Source organism: Bombus pyrosoma, linkage group LG10 (assembly GCF_014825855.1).
Source record: "Bombus pyrosoma isolate SC7728 linkage group LG10, ASM1482585v1, whole genome shotgun sequence".
In the NCBI taxonomy this organism is placed as follows: Eukaryota; Metazoa; Arthropoda; class Insecta; order Hymenoptera; family Apidae; genus Bombus; species Bombus pyrosoma.
This window is the reverse complement of record NC_057779.1, coordinates 6,750,636-6,768,124: the sequence shown is the minus strand read 5'-3', so window position 1 is coordinate 6,768,124 and position 17,489 is coordinate 6,750,636. Positions and strand designations below refer to the sequence as shown.

General features: G+C 35.4%; 2 protein-coding genes across 3 annotated transcripts in view; both read left to right on the top strand.

The window, feature by feature from the left end:
* LOC122571456 (solute carrier organic anion transporter family member 3A1) overlaps positions 1-16,096 on the top strand; it is a 67,782-nt gene extending 51,686 nt beyond the window's left edge. The window contains exons 4-15 of one of the 2 annotated variants that reach the window (XM_043735197.1): positions 1,947-2,000; positions 3,044-3,149; positions 5,927-6,143; positions 6,903-7,046; positions 7,276-7,491; positions 7,573-7,680; positions 7,846-8,079; positions 8,228-8,770; positions 9,082-9,271; positions 9,366-9,554; positions 9,647-9,798; positions 10,093-16,096. In XM_043735197.1, the coding sequence (XP_043591132.1) occupies positions 1,947-2,000; positions 3,044-3,149; positions 5,927-6,143; positions 6,903-7,046; positions 7,276-7,491; positions 7,573-7,680; positions 7,846-8,079; positions 8,228-8,770; positions 9,082-9,271; positions 9,366-9,554; positions 9,647-9,798; positions 10,093-10,403 (2,464 nt within the window). In that variant the 3' untranslated portion in view covers positions 10,404-16,096. The remainder of the gene's footprint in view (positions 1-1,946; positions 2,001-3,043; positions 3,150-5,926; positions 6,144-6,902; positions 7,047-7,275; positions 7,492-7,572; positions 7,681-7,845; positions 8,080-8,227; positions 8,771-9,081; positions 9,272-9,365; positions 9,555-9,646; positions 9,799-10,092) is intronic. The other variant, XM_043735198.1, reaches the window with a different exon arrangement.
* A 305-nt stretch (positions 16,097-16,401) lies between these two features.
* Positions 16,402-17,489, top strand: part of LOC122571805 (protein tyrosine phosphatase type IVA 1) — a 73,677-nt gene continuing 72,589 nt past the window's right edge. The window contains exon 1 of the mRNA XM_043735969.1: positions 16,402-16,531. The gene's annotated coding sequence lies outside the window, so the exon portion shown is untranslated. The remainder of the gene's footprint in view (positions 16,532-17,489) is intronic.

Below are 17,489 nucleotides of genomic sequence, written 5' to 3'. Positions count from 1 at the left end.
AAATCTATGATAGCAGCATATATGGAGAAAGATATGTACGATACTCGTATTTCTATTGTCAGAATATGAATCTTCTTTATTATCATATTTAGCAGTATGTATAATAAATGAAAATTGTAACATTTGACGGGCTTGAACTTGAGTTGTATCACTTGGCTCGAACGATGCATGGAAAACGTCGAAGAATCTCGCTCGTCCTACAGGAATCGTTTTCATCGTTCAATATCGGAGAAATTATCGGCCAGTAATCGGAAAAACGCAGTTATAGCTTCTTTTTAGTGTCGTAGTTTCAAGGTTTTTGAAAGTACAAAGTTTGATAGAAAATCTGTAAAAATATGCCTCGAAAATCTCATACGTTTTCCTTGCTATTATCTTTTCCTACTTAGCTTTATTTATTGTTATTCACGTAAAGAGGAAAAACTCGAAGCAACTGCGGATAGTTGAATTTTATGTTTATTTTTTCGATTTTCACTGTGAATTCCACGAAAAGACTTAGAAGCATCTTTCGCTCGTTTTCTTTTTTATAAAAAAAAAAAAAAATAAACTTCCGCGGTTATACGTCATCGGCTACAATGTACACGTTGTGTTATAAGTAACGATCGTGAATGACGTCGAACAGAACAAAATTGTCGCGAACGAAGACGAAAAAGAGAAAGCGAGACGCTAAGAAGCGAGTCGTGAAAATGTTATGGCGTTTCTTCCTATTACGCAATCGGAGATTTCTGTAGCACGGTCAGTCCATCCGCGAATTTACATACACAAATGGTTTCTAGACGACCGTGGTAAAAATTGCAAGCTGTAACCCTCGAAAACGTGAAAAGTGAAAGCACCAAACTGACCATGACACGGTTATTCGTGAAATAGATTCTTTTGCAACAGTGATATATGTGTCATAGGCACATCCTGTTACGAGTCCTGTTATCATAAATTTATTCGCCTGAATGAAGTTAGGGACGAGGTTGGAGGAGTAGACGAGCGTTTCGTTTAAAAACGAAGATGGAGAAAGATATGGCGAAAATATTTTTCACCATCTTCCGATTAAACTGTCACTTTACGAATTTTAATATTAACGTGGCCAATGTCGCAATATGGTACGATCGAAAATGAAAACAAGCTATTCGATTCAAAGGAGTAAATTTTCTAAAAATACGCCTGATACACTGACGAAGTTCCATAGAAGTCAAAAACATAATTATCGAAACGAGCAACAGTTTGGAAATTTTGGGGGAGATAAAAAGATACACGAGTTCAGCTGTAAAAACAAAATATACAGGAGATTTTAGTAATACGAGACTGTTTCCTTGTAAAACAATAGGGAAGTTTTTCTCTCGTAATCTTCGAATATGTTGCAAGGATAACTGTAAAGATAGGATATCAGGTTTTAAGGGTGTGTTAAAACGAGTAAATAAATTCAATGTTTCTCTGAATGCACTACTTGTATATATTACAATTCTTGAAGTATCTTGATCTCTTGGAGACGTAGAACAGAACGTGTATAGCGAATAAGGACGGAAGTTTTGATATCTTTTCCTTTTTATCTCTTTTTTTTTTCTCGTTTAATGATAACGAGGAAAAACTGAGATAATGAAGCTACAATTTACATCGAAGTGAATTTGAATTTAATTGTACAGGAAATGTTTTCATAGTAGTATTTATGTTGTACTCGAATAATTAAAATTATCTTTTGCTTGAAATGCATATATCTGCTTTGTCGACAGAGTATACCGAGCAATTGCCTATATAATTTCTATTAATTATATCGCTATATGGTATGATCTATATTAGTCGTATTTATCACTATTTTGTACTTGTTACGTCTCCAAAGATCAATACGTATACTTCTGTGTTAACTTCAATCTGTCCTAACTCATATGCACGCAATCACGGTGCATCATTCAGCACAGTATTATTCATGCTTGCTGTTTCTTCTTCTTACACTTTTTCAGAGATTTTATCATCAAATGTCACAGCAGGAATCCCAGTGCTTCCATGGTGGACAGGTAAAGCTGGCATGATTATCACTTACAATACAATTAATCAAAGAGAGAAAAAAAAAGTAAAACGATTATGACCAACTAACAAAATCCTGCAAAGTCGACTAACAACATTCTAATTTGTATTATATTCCCATCGAATCGATCGTCTTCTTTAATCCTTTAACTGTATCGCCGGGATTGGACTAAGATTGCGTTCGAAGGCACCCTAAGGCTATTTTCTACGCTCTAATTTCGCAAGTAATTGCACACGAGACGAAGATTGTGAAAAGCTAGGACGATGAGCGCGATAGCCGGATTTCCTTTTAAGAACGACGCGTCGAGTCGCGATGAACGAAGAATTTATTTTAAATAAGGAATCGAAGTGACTCCAAGTGGACTGTAGGTTGTCGACGATCCTAGCAACCTGACAGACGTAGCCTTGTTACTAGTTGTTGGTGATCCGAAGTAACGTTCAATTGGCTTAAACAGGAGTAAAATTCTGCAAGAATTCGAAATTAATACGATTACGGCCAAGCATTATAGCAAGGTAAAGATATTTCAGTCAGTCGAGTTCCTGAGAACGTAAACGATCTCGAACTTTGCATGAAACGATCGAACTTGTTGTACATTATGAGACGTTAATCGATCTAATCAAAATAGAATCCCGCTGGGAATCTTACGATTCAATCGTACAGAAGTGATCTTCTCCACGTTACACGTCTAATTTATGTGAAATTTCTTTAACGATGTTTAACTGAAGATCCTGTGAGTCTACGATAAATCGGCAAAAAATTATTCGAACCAAACGAGAAGCAAGAATAAGATCGATGTTTATCTTCGATGATCATCGTTTTTCAAATTTCACGCTCTTTTAATTCATTTTCTTGATCTTTTAAAAATAACGCCAAGAGTTTCTTCACCTCGTCGCCAGCGTCTCGCAGTTAAAGGATTAATCGAGTCGCACACGTGCTTCTCGCTTTGTTCCTTCGCTTTATACCAAAATACCCGACGATTCCATAGCAGAATTCTTAACACGTTTTTCTTGTTGTCATGGACTGGCGACACAGGACGGAGAAGGAGAGAGCGCAAACTCCGCCGTTTAATCCGGATTCGAAGGACTGTGGAATCCTGAGCTGCCGGCCGGCCTTTATACAAAAATTCGCTGGAATAAAGGTTCGCAAATGTTACTTTATCCAAAATTCCTGCAATGCCCGATAGATCTGCAAGATCCGGTTGACGTAACGTCACTTATTTATCTTGAAAACAGCGAGTTGTTCGTGAAAGTATCTCGACTCTTATCGTGGAGAAATCTTTTATGAGGTGTTTGAGCTTCTTGCACGAGACATTTTAAAAGTTCATTCACGCTATAATAACGCTTCATTATCACGGTTAAACGAATAAAGCTCGTAACGAGTGTGAGAACGTGCATAAAAATTACAAGACATTTACTGCAACTATCGAGACGAAGTTAAGATTTCTACAAGAAGTTCGAACACTCTTGTGAGCAACTGTGAACCAACATTTTTAAATCTCTGCGATTCTATTTATTTGCTAAAAAAAAAAAAAGAAAAAATCTTCAACGTTGGTAATCTTTTAGTATGCTTTCCTTTATACCACGCTGTTTTGCTTGCACAAATTTTTATCGTTGTACCAGTTAAAATTACAATTAAACTGTTTGGAATGGCACACGGTAAATTTCATACACGTACGGCATTTAGATATTTTCAAAAATCGCTTTGTAATGTGTGATGTTCTAACGGAAGGGTCGTGTTACATTTTCTCGTCGTACAGTCTCGTCGAACGAAGCGATTCGATTAATTCGAAATCGCCAATCAACTTACATTTGTTGCGTATATGGTACACGGATGTGCAAAACGAGGTGCGGTGAGTCATCATTTCGAAAGGATACGACATTGAAACGCTGCTGACATTCTGTGAAAGGTTTTAAGTCATCGTAAGTGTATGAAGCAAAGACGTCATCGTTTTCATTTGGCGTGGTTTTATTGTTCGTTGCCATTACATTGCAACGTAATCAGATATTTTGTTAACTCGTGCGAGAACAGGTTTAGCCTAGAAATCCGGCCGAACTCCTCTAGTCTACCGATTATCCAGCTTTTTTATTTACATTTGCAGTCACGAAGAATTTCTTCTACAAGTAACGATAAATGCTTGGAATATCCAAATGCTTGTAAATCAGACGAAAGGATATCCCAATAGCTCGAAATTTGCAAAATTGCTAAAACTCGACCGAATAAGTTGAATTTCTCAAATAACTCGAAAGTTCAATTTTAAGATCGCAATTTAAAATTATTTCTTGTATCCAATCCAATAAGATGCACTTACTTTGTGCACACTATTCATATCGTTTTTCTGTCAATATCAATCTAAATGTAAATTACCTTTTCTTTTAGTGCAGACATCGGTAAAGATCATGTAGGTTTACACGATTAAATTCATGATTTTCGCGAGTACAAAATTCGAAATGTACTACGTACACCTGTTCATATCGAGCGCTTTTTAGCTTTGATTTGTCAAACATAGCACGTCGATTATCAGCAAAATGTTTTATCCTGTTGCCATCGTAAGATCATAATGTTACGTTAAAGCGGCGTTTTACCTTCGTTAGTTAAAATGCACTCAAGGGTACAATGATGGAATCGATAAAGCTTTTGCTTATCTAATCGGGTTTTATCGTTCGATTCGGCAGCATGGATGTACGAAAGAATCGATATTATCAGGTACACGTATCTCTGAATTTTACATGATAAAGGGTGCTTTTGTTCTGTCCAAGCAAAAAAAAAAAAAAAAAAAAAAAAAAAAAACGCATATTTCTGATAAAGTACGCTGTCACATTTTTCCCTTTTCAGATAAAAATTTCTATTCTACGAAATATTAATCGACTTATAGGAAATAATAGAAATTCGGTAAACACAGATACAAAAGCTTCTTATCTTCTCTTCTTCGATTTCCATAGGAAATACGTTTTATTATTTGAGATGATAATATTGATATTTCGTCTACGATAAGCGTATTTATTCATAGATTCTAACATATTTTCAGAATATATTTTATCTCGAAGGCAAAATTAACGTGTAAACCAAAGTATTTCGTATCTCTGGCTGTTTATGAAGGATACGTGCAAACATTTACAAGTATACATTATTTTATAAATTAATTGCTATATATATATATATATATATATATATATATATATATACATACGTGTTTTTTATTCAGGTATTTCTCATTAATCTTCTATCATTTATAGGAAATATTTCATGGATAAAGAAAATGTTATATCGCGTTAAAGAAATAAATATTGCAGGAGGAGCTGTGAATTCCTCTTTAATTGTAAATAAGCGTACGAGTTCGTAAAGTGTATAAGTCTTGAGTTATACGTAGTGCAGGTGGTGGTAATCACAGATGTACATACGTAACCTTGCGAACAATCTAGAACAATCCTGATTTCTTGGATCGTTTTACAACCTTCAAGTTCGTTGTGTGTAAATTCTCTATAACACCCATAATTTTCTATATAAAAGAGAAAGATCCTTTGGTATATCACGTTAAGCTCTTTGAACTTCTTTGCGGTAGTAGCAGCAGCACTTTGCATTTCGCTATGACACTTGTTACGTTTCGAGAAATATAATATGATATTAATATTAAAATATGAAATACAAGAAATATAAATTTATATACCGAATATGTCCAAACACTTCACAGACACCGTAGATATTTGTAAATTTGTCATCGTTATTTTTAATCAACGTGCGTGGCTAGAACATGGTGCAAGACGTGGCGATGTCGTAGAAGTAAGAGTTACGTCGCGGCTTCTTAGAACAGGAAACCTAACAAAGAAACACGTCGAATTTGCACTCGCAATCGTCATCGGAGACGCTCAAGGTTCAATTAACATACATTAACGAACGATCATCCCGTGATTTTTCCAGGTGTTTGTGTTCCTTCTGTCGTTTCTCGTCACGCTGCAGCAAGCACTTAGTTCAGGTTACATAAATTCTGTGATCACGACCATAGAGAAAAGGTTCGAAATCCCGTCCAGCCTTTCAGGCGTCATTGCTAGCTCCTATGAAATTGGAAATGTCATCACCGTCATCTTCGTCAGCTATCTTGGTAGCCGAAGACATATACCTGTTTGGATAGCTATTGGTAAGTATACATCATAAAATTATTCGAATCTATTAGGTCGTCCGAAAAGTTTCTTTCGTTTTATAAAGAAATAATGTATGCACAACATTTTCCGTTTTATATTATTTCCTCGAATTACGTATGATCCATTTTTCTTTTATCGAGACAAAAATCACAACGTTTGACAGATTAGGTTTCATTATAGTATATGATATGTTGTAAAAGACGTGTCTGTAAAAGAAAGACGCTTTCCGGACAATCTGTAACGCTATTTAACTCTCGCGGAGGCTGGGTCAATCCTGACACGTAAACGTAAATATTTCAATATATAATTATATCGTATTGCTTAGTTTTTACGTCACTAATTATCCTCGTGTTCCATTTATCCCATAAGATTGATAAGGTCGATTTATTAAAATAGATGTGTTCTATTAAATTGTGCAAACAGTTTTATGTTTCAAGCGAATGTTACGAACATTGACTGTTTGCCTTGTCGCTACAAAATAGATCATTCGATACTTGGGACAACGATAATCCAGTCTTTGTTAGATAAAGCTAGCACTAGAATTAGTAGAGTAGAGAAGATAATTGATACAAGGCATTCTTTTTGCAGAAATTTTGTAAGTTTTTAAACAGTACCCATATTTTCCTTTCTTTTGTACCAAGTATCGTACTTCGATCAAATTGATATTAAAGTTCTAATAAGACAAATATAAATAATAAAATAAGCGTGTTCCCAAGGTAATAATATGAAATATTTTTTAATTATCGTCATTCCAGGCGCCGTCATAATGGGACTGGGATCGATGATCTTTATGGTACCACACTTCACAGCCGAACCCAATTTAATGACGGCTGCGAACAATTCTAGCTCGGACAACATTTGTCGCGGTGTTTCGTTACGCGAACAAGATATGGGATTAGGTAAGAGTTTAATGAATTGCGAAACGACGAATAATGTTGCATGTAGAAATGTGAATTTCGTGGTTCGCCTGCTAAAAGGATATAAATTTTAATTAAAAAAAAAAAAAAAAAGGAAAGGGAAGGAATTTATTTTTCCTTAAATGCCAAATATCAACGTAATTCACATTGTCGTGTAATGTCTAAAAATAACATTTGCACAGAAACTGAAAGTATCATCTTTTCTTCGTAGGTCGTTTATCGTCTGGATTATCGTCTCCGCCTTTAGCACCACACAACAATTTAAGAGGTGATAATTGCATTCAGGGATCTCCATCTACCGCTGGTCCTGTTATGTTATTTGTACTTGCTCAGTTATTATTAGGCTGTGGTGGTTCCCCTTTATTTACCCTCGGTACTACTTACATAGATGATCACGTACGACCAGAAAGTGCTTCTTTGTATATCGGTAAGAAAATATACTGTTTCGAAAGGTTTACGATTTACCGTATAAGAATATTTTATTAAGAAGCTCTTATGTTTCTTTTAGGTTGTATGTATAGTATGGCAGCTTTCGGGCCGGTTTTAGGTTTCCTTCTTGGAGCTTATCTCTTATCATTTCATATGGATTCATTTTCTGGAACAATCATCAGTATAGGTAATGAAATACGTAGATATAGGTATCTAATGAGTAGACTGCACATTTATATGAACACGGCTATAGAAATGTACCGGATGCATAAAAGTCTGCAGTTTTACTAGCGATATTTGGTTGTACTCAAAATTATGAGATATTATTTAGGATAAAATTATTCTTCTACAGATCCAGGTGATCACAGATGGGTAGGCATGTGGTGGGGTGGTTTCCTACTCTGTGGTTTACTCCTGATCCTAGTGGCAATACCGTTCTTCAGTTTCCCGAAAACTCTGCAACGGGAGAAAGAAAAAATACGAATTATCGAAAAAGCTAAATCTTCGTCGCAGAAAGAGAAAGAGCAATGCAAAGAACCGAAAAAGGAGAAACTAAATGACAGTGGTTACGGCAAAGATGTGAAGGGTAAACTTTTAATTCTTGAAATTTTACAACTGAGATTTAATTATTCGCCTTATACAAATTTTCCATAATAAATATTATACATCATTAAAAACGATCAAAAATTAAAGTTGCAATTAAACATAAATTAATATATATCTCCCTGTTTCAGATATCCCCAGGAGTATGTGGAGGTTGGTGTGTAATCCAGTGTACGTAGTAACGTGCCTAGGAGCTTGCATGGAATTAGTAATCGTCTCCGGGTTTGTGGTTTTCCTGCCAAAGTATCTGGAGACACAGTTCAGCTTAGGAAAGAGTCAAGCCAGTGTATTCACCGGCTCTATAGCGATACCGGGTGCCTGCATCGGAATCTTTTTTGGCGGATGTTTGCTCAAACGTTTAGAATTAAGACCGAAAGGTGCAGTTCAATTCGTTCTCGTCTCGAACATGATATGCCTGGTGTGCTATGGCCTCCTCTTCTTCCTCGGTTGCGACAACGTAAAAATGGCTGGGACCACTATACCGTACTTTAACAGCAGCACAAAGGGTCCGGAACCCTTTCAAGTAAATCTCACTGCCGCGTGCAACTTTGGTTGCGAGTGCCGAATGACAGACGTCGAGCCAGTCTGTGGAAACAACGGTCTCACGTATTTTAGCCCTTGTCATGCAGGCTGCACTGCCTTCAGTTCGAAATCGAACTTTACTAATTGTGCATGTAAGTGTGAAATTCTCCTTTTTTTCCTTTGTACATCGCCGAGTATACAACGAGTAGGAAAAGTTCTTATACATAAGGTGAAAAATCTATCTGACTGGAAACTTTTGCATACTATCGTATATTAAACGTCAATGTTTCATTTTGAACGATACTAATATTTCCTCTACAATGCGATTAGTGCAAAGTACAGTAAAAGGCTAAAATAAATCAGAGTACATCGCTAATAAATATAATTAAATATCTGTTGATAAATATCACTATATTTATCGATAGTGTTAGACAATTCTATAATTTCCATATTTATGTTTTAGGTATACACGGAAACTTAACAATGTTGCCACCGGCAGCTCCAGAATTTGCGGAAGTAACGGTAGTGCCAGTAGCTACTGCTGGCCCGTGCACTTCGCCCTGTAGAACTATATTTCCATTTTTAATTTTACTTTTTTTTATGACGTTTATTGTTGCCATCACTCAGATGCCTCTATTAATGATAGTGTTACGGTAAGTCTCACTTTTATCACTTTTATATGTCTCATATGTCAGTATACTTGAGTTATGTTCAAATTTTACATTTTATCTTTTGTTTCTAATGCAGATCAGTCTCAGAGGAGGAAAGATCGTTTGCTTTAGGCATGCAATTTGTAATTTTTAGACTGTTCGGTTACATACCTGCTCCTATTTTATTTGGTAATCTAATTGACTCTACATGTTTACTTTGGAAAAGCACATGTGGAGAAAAAGGTGGACGATGTTTACTTTACGACATTGAACAGTTCAGATACAGGTATTCATTATTCCCACATCTATGTGCAGTTTGAAAAAGCTAATTTTAGAAATGTTACTAAGCAGTGACATTTTTCGTTGAATATTTTTCAGATATGTAGGACTTTGCGCTGGCATCAAGATTTTAGCTTTGGCACTGTTCCTCGTTGATTGGTGGTTAGTTAGAAGGAGAAGGCAAATGGAAGACCAAGCACCGTCTTTTACTGTCAACGAATTCGTAGGGTCAATTATCAGCCTTGACAAATGTAAGTAGGACACCTTCATACCAAATACTGTTACTAAATGTATGTTCGCAACAAATACTTTGTATTTTCTACGTGTATTTCCAAATTCGTTTGAAACTTTATCACTGCTGTCATGATACTTATTATAATGGTAATAAAATGCCAGGAGGTTCTATATAGTATAGATAATATATCCATAAAAGTTTTTCAAGTACTTTCGTCGGCCACTATCATCTTTCCAGGACAATGCCATTTTTTCCAAATTTTTGTCGTCATATTATCGTTCAGCTTCGAAATACGTGTTTTATCTTTTAGTATTCGAAGAAAAACCGCATCTTCACAGTGTCGGAGATGGAGACGGCACATCTCCAAATTCTGAATTGCCCACGCCGTCGTCAATATCGTCGCCTACGGAGCCTACAAAGTCGACGAACCTAGAAGACACCGGCTCATCGAATCAGACGCAAGATTCGACGGATATAGGAATTCGTTCGAAGAACGCAATGGATGTCGATGATATCGATGTTCCCGATACAAGGCAAGCACCTCTTGCTTTAGAAGAACCGGACACAGAAGTCAAACCGTTGACCGGTAAACCCTCTGACAAGCTCGTGCGGAACGTTTAATGTTTAACTCGTGTTAGAGGCTATCCAATTGAATTATATCAAAAAGGTGATAATGTAAGTCTGTGGCAAATTGTTTTGAGATCGCAGGTAAACGAATACAGTATATATAGAGTGGAATAATACGTACAACGCCATGTGCATTATTAATTTGTGCAATCCTAAAAAAGAAACGCTGTTAATAATGGTAGAAAGTGGTACGAATGACTTTAAATGAAAGAAAGAAATGATAATCTCTGTATACATATATGGTGCTAATATACTTTTTTAAAGAGATCGAAAGACAAAGAATTACCTTATATCGTTCCGTGCATCGTCAGATACAAATTTAAATTGTGTTGAAGATATAAGTAAATTTTACATACACACACATACAACACACGTTATATATTCTTGAATACAAGTGAATCGAAAATATTTTTACAGTGGTTATATTTGCGTGAAGGATATTGTTTATCGTGCGAAATAATTTGCCACAGGTTTGTCTCGATGGTTTGGCTATTTTTAGGAACTAATATCACTAGAATGTACATTTTTACGGTGATGCGATATATATGTCAATAAATAGGAACGTAATAGGTGAAAAAATATAATCAGGCTCGTTTCAGACAGACGTATTGTATCTTGATTGAAGAAAGATTTTCTTTGTCTGAGACGAGTTTCCTTCGCCGTTGGAAAACGAGCCTTGCGCGATTTAAGAGAGAAAAAAAAAGGAAAAAGAAAAAAAAATAGGAAAAAAGGAAGAAAGGCCAACAAGGACAAAACTGTAAATATAAAAATTCCTGCCTTAAGAAATACAAGACTAGACAAACGTATATTTAAAGATAATTAATTAAGTGATAGAGTTAACGATCTATAATAAATAATATCATTATAATTGCAGATTGAGAGCTGCGATTTATTTTATAACTAGAGATTAGGCTTTCTCAGAAATAAAAAAAAAAAGTAGTCAATTTAACCTAGCAATGTAAAGGAAAAAACACGCAAAAAACAAACTAAATGAACTTAATAGCGTTGATCCTTTTATGGAATTAGTTTAACTTTGTAGTAGCGTACGTTTTATTCCTTTTTGTTTCCTTTTGGTTTCTGAAAGAACACTTATATTATCAATGAAAGAATCATGCTTTTAACAAAGCGACACGTTGATCTCTGATATGTTTTCTCCTAAGTGCTATGGTATCAGCGACACACTATTTTAAGAGCTTTCAGAAAAAACGTTAGCATTAATTAAACGACAAAAAAGAAGAAAACAAAATAAAAAAACGGAAGTGTTGATGCGACTTTTTCGTCGTGACGCATGCGTTACTTCTTGTGCTATTCTACGGAATGAAATATTTAATGAATTATAAAATGAATTATGCTTCCAAGCAATGAATGGAAAACAGGAAGCTATAGATTTTCGGTCAAAGAATGCTGATGTAACAAAATCGCTGGTCAATTGGAATTAATTGTACAACACGTTGAGAGACGTGTCTCGGACAAGTCCTGGCTTATTACACACCATTTAGCTCACTCGTTGTTAGAGAGAAGACTACTTGTTGTTTTGTACCTGAAAGCTTCTTGTATCCAATTTCGATGTGACAAAAGAGTGAAAAAGAAGAAGAAGGAGAAACAAACGAAAGAATACAAAAAAAGAAAAAAATATATAAAAAAAAAACTCACTCAGGAAAAGAAATTTTATAGCGCGTTAAGAGCACGTTTAACCGAATCGAAGGAAAGCTATAAATAATAATACAAATATGAAATATCTATCAGTGCAAAATGAACGAAATCTTAGCCTAAGAAACGAACAAAAAGAGAATGATGTAAAGTAACTCGTTTCAGCTCAATTTCTTTTAGAAGTGATTAAGGCAAGATGAAAGAAGATAATTAAAAAAAGAGATTCTACGAAAGAAAAATTTTAACAAATAATGATGATGTTATATAGGGACAACAATGCCATTTGCATGAACTATCATTTGAAACTGTTCTTTTCTCCTATCGCTTCGGGTACGAAACCGTTCTACTAATGCTTCTATCTAATTCAATTAAAAAAATATTGAAATAAACGAACGAAGGGTATATAGCGTTAATTTTACACTGTCTTGAAAAAAAAAAGAAATAATCTATTATGCTGACGTCGTCGTAGCATTTACTTACGTTAATGCAGACACACTTACCTATGTACGATATTATATCTCGCACGCTGTTTGGCCCATCACTGTCAATTTTTCGAAGTGTAGTTACACACGCTACCTATATATACATACATATATTATATTTTAGAGGCAATTTTGATGTTTGCAAAGTGGCGAATCCGTACGACGAAGTTCATCGTTCGAAACGTTCTCGAGGCCGTGATGATCTCTCTCCTAACTACATTAATTACTACAAAGCAACTTACGTATTAATACTAATACTATACCTACTTTGTGATATGAATCTCTCTGTCGAACGATTGATTTTGTCGGACGGATCTCTCGTATACATGTGGATTATAAACAAAAAGGGAAAAAAGTGCTGTGAATAGAAAAACACAAAAGAAGACGGACAAGTAGAAGAAGAAAAAAGAAGAAGAAGCAGAGGAACAGGGAGGAGGAGAAGAAGAGAAAAACGGAAGATGTGAGAATATGCAGATTAAAATGTTCAAAAAAAAAAAAAGAGAAGAGTTAAACAAGTCGAATCAAATTCAGTTCAATTCACACGTTTCGTCGAGAATGAAAGATGCGAGATTGTTAACAGGAGAAATATTAATAATAATTGCATCCACGGAGACGCTACAACTGTACATAGGGAATTATAATAGTTAGAGCGATTTATAACGAGCAATCGAGAAATAAATGAACACGTGGTTACGTGCATTATAATTATATATATATATACATAAATATAAATATATTATACGATTTAATAGGATTTTACGATGGTCGCCATTGACACGACGACGTTCTGTTTCTAATATAAAACGCATCGTTTTGTACGATTTATGGCGAACGTTATGGAATGAACGAACGATCTTGATCGCGCGACTCGCACAATTTTTCCATCGTGTTACTTAAATATTTTTACGGAAATCTTTCTCGTATATACCGTTTTATGATGAATCGTATCCTCAGAATTTCTTTCCTTTCTTTTTCTATTTTTTTCTTTCTTTTTTTTTTGTTTGATATATTTAAAATTCCGTTCCAATATATTAGTCGTACAGCTAACTCGTTGTCAGATTAATTTTTGCAATGTCATATCGTTATTGTTATTATTATTACTAATATTATTAGTATTATCATGATTACTGTAATTATATCGCTGGGCTTTTTACTGTCTACCGTTAGTATACTCATAGTTTAATTTAGCGTTAATGTTTATTTCGTAGCGGATGTTTTTTTTTTTTTTTTAATCGATTCGGTCGTACTATATATTTGCTGTATTTAACACATTCCCACGAGCTAATATACATTATTAATCGAAACTAAAAGGAAAGCGTTGAACGTAACAAAATGTCATATGGAGGAAAGCGTTTTAAGTATTAGGTAGAAAGTTCTAACATAGCGACAAGAATTAATAAATTAAAGAAGAGATATTGTGTACATAGATATTGACTATTACAATGATTAATATAAACTGCTTATAGATGTAATGTATTTTTTGTAGGGACCATAATGTATAAGCAGAACGATACGAGGACGTTTCTTTCGTTTCTTCCTTTCTTTTTTTTTTCTTTTTTTTTTTTAGTTCATTTTCTTCTTTTCTTTGGTCGAACGGTTCTTGAATGGTGATACGTGACTGTGAGACGAAAGCTCTAGCTAAGGTTTGTGGAAAAGTAGAGGCAAAGAAATAAAAAGCAATACGTGTTTGCTTGCGAATGCGGAGATGAGAATACGAAGGTAAAGCTTCGTAAATTATGAGATTCAGAGATTAGGTATTATAATTATAAAAGCTCATAGAAAATTGAAATCTGAAAACGTATACGTAGTTTTGAATGTTTCGCAACAATGAAAAGTTCTCGAAATGCGTGCGATGAATGGATGGAGTGTCAATAATTGATGTTCGCAGAGCTCGCAGAACAGATTTCGTTGAATATTATATGGTATTTACAGTTAATGAAATCTTTTCTACGAGCATAACAGCGAATGGAAAAGCTAAGCATCGCCGTGTGTTATAGCACGTGTGAAGTTGATCGGCTGTTGAAGGTCATCGAGAAAAATTAGATCTAGTAGATCGTTTATTTTATTACACTGTTCCATGCCCGTACACTCTACACTTGTTCTTTTCATCCCCTTGGCTTATTCTTGTACTTCTTACATCATGAAACTCACGTTTCCCTTCTTATTTATCTACGATGCTTTGTGCAATTGTTGGCATTAGGAAAATCATATTTACAAAACGTACTAATAATGTTATATTACCTTGTAGAAAAAGTTATATTATGTTTTTTTTATTATATTCGATTATTTTTTCCTACTTGTTCATATTTTATTTGATTATTAAAAAATAAAAATTCAATATTAAAACTAAAGTACACTTTATTTACACATACAATCGTCACACATAATTAATGCCATAGAATAAGTTAATGAAGTCGTAATAAGAAAAATTGGCTGTAGGATGGTAGGAGAAGTGACCTTGAGCAGCCAACTGATATCTCAATGGAGCTGTATTCCGAGACAAAGTAGGAAAAATCGTAAATGAAGAAGATAATCGATATTACAATTGTGAGAGAGAAATGGTTCAGAAAGATGGGAATAGAGAGTTTGTTCGATAAAGCGTCAGTGACTTTCGAAAGCATTTCAGTCGGATTCCAACAGTTTGATACGTGTTAATGCCATGCCATTTCATACACACACATGCATAGGTACATATCGCACACGAACACCCCTACACGCCTACCATACGTTACTTTCTTACGATTATTGTATATTATAGAAATTCTTGTGTCACACAGCAAAGGTTGCTTAAATTTAGTCGCGTAGCAAGCGAATAAAATTACATAAATGAATGCATTCGGCCACCCTAGAAAACAGAGGAAAAACGAAGCAACAGAAAGCAGTCATTTTGATATACCGATCATAATGCAGAGAATGATTTAGACGCGACCGATTTCGTAATTTGCGAAACGGTGTTAAAAAAGGAAAGAACACTTGAAATAACATTGCCTTAAAAAACGAAAGATTAAAAAAAAAAAAAAACGTAATTCATAAGGAACGCTCTGACGATGGTACAAGTGGCAAAAGGAAATCAATGGTGATGAAGAATGACCGTGAATTTGCAGAGACAAAGATATATTATATATATTATAAATAAATATATGAAGATAATGTTAGACGTAAGAACAAAATCTCGTATTGTCAAAAATGATTTATCGTTTCCTCGAGTATTATATATAAATATATATAATTTTAAACCCCTTATGATAGAGAATATATCGTGCGTGCGCGGTCGAAGGAAGCTGTTTTTTCTTGAGGTGAACATTCTGTTTTCATATCGAACACCGAGTCTCTTCCTTACATATGGAACAAATACAGATTGTGAGTCGTACTAGGGTTCGTGTAATTTTCGTTTTGCGTTTTATCAGGAGGCGAAAAGATGATAATGTAGATATTATTATCGGGACATTGTCTTTTCCTCCGTTCGTCGAAACTTAACAGTTTTTTTTTCCTTCTTTCAGAAGTAAGGCACAAACAATGTATTTACAATGAATAAATGTTTTGAAAACTGTTAAACTAGCGTATTTATATCTCTCATTAGCTACACAATATATGTATTTTATTTCGTTAATTGTTTGGTTGATCATTTATTAGAATTCTAACGAATACTGACCATTTTATAGTTAAGTGATCGAATTGTGATTGAAACTAGAGTCAAAGCGTTGATTTATTTTAATTTTGCCGAATGATTCATTTAGTCATTATGCGGTAAATTAGCAGTCACGTAGCTGACATTTGAATATAGCGCCACTCAATACTCGAACAAATCGCGCGAGAGGATCGATGTAGCCACCTAACGGCCTTCTTCGTTCACTTCCGTCAGTTGTTCACAGGCTTTTCTAGCGTGTGGACGTACGTGAGTGTTTGGCGTGTTCTGTCACCTACGGAGTCGCGTTTTCGCTAACGAACGCCCCACCGTACCTTCCATATTCAATGTGTATGGCGATTCAGGTGAGTCTCGAATGGCTATGATTGTTCGAACAAGGATTTCAACTCGATTTCGCGGTTGGTTTTTCGCGTGTACGCCTCGGTGTCTTCCTCGTAGCAAAAAGTCGATCGCTGGATTTACGGGCGCCGTGTACGCGCGCGTGTGTCCCTCGTTTGGCTGCGTGCTTCCCTTCGTATATCCTATATATTACATTCGCGTAACGATGCTACGTTTTGCGTGTGAGTGCGCGCGCGCGTCTCTCTACGTGTACGATTCGCCCGACCCTCTATCCACGCTCTTTTACACGTATCGAAATACGTGTGTTGCGCGGACGACGAACTCTGGCGTCCCATCGAAACTCGCCACCACCGTAGTCTGCCTGCCTGCCTGCCTGCCTGCCTGCCTGACTCTATATATGTAGTATCCGTGTTCCTTCGTTTCGAAATAATCTCTCTATGGAAGCACGCCTGACAACAACACATCTTGTTACATCGAATTCTTAGATAGAGAAATATCGAAGTTTTTAAAATTTCCTCCAAGTAGTTACTTATCGAGAGAAGTTACGCGGAGGTATTGTTCAACAGTATCGTCTATATAGTACTTGTGTACCTTCGTTTCGAAACAAACTGTCCATGAAATCATGCCTGAAGAGGATACATGTATCTATATCGAATTCTCATATAGAGAAAAATTGAAATTGCTGAAATTTTCTCCAAGTACTCATTAAGGAAGTTGTTTCGTCGTCGTTTATGTAGTATTTATGTCCTCTTGTTACGAAAGTATCTCTTCATGAATGCCCGCTTGAAAAGAATATGTCGAAGAATATAAGGAATTTTCAGATAGAGAAAATACGAAATTCGTCAAATTTTCTCCAAGTATCTATTTCACATTTACCTGCTAAGGGAAATTGCTTCGGTGTATTATTCAACAGCGTCGTATTTCTAGAGTAATTTCAGTTGTGGAGGACATTGCATGCCATGC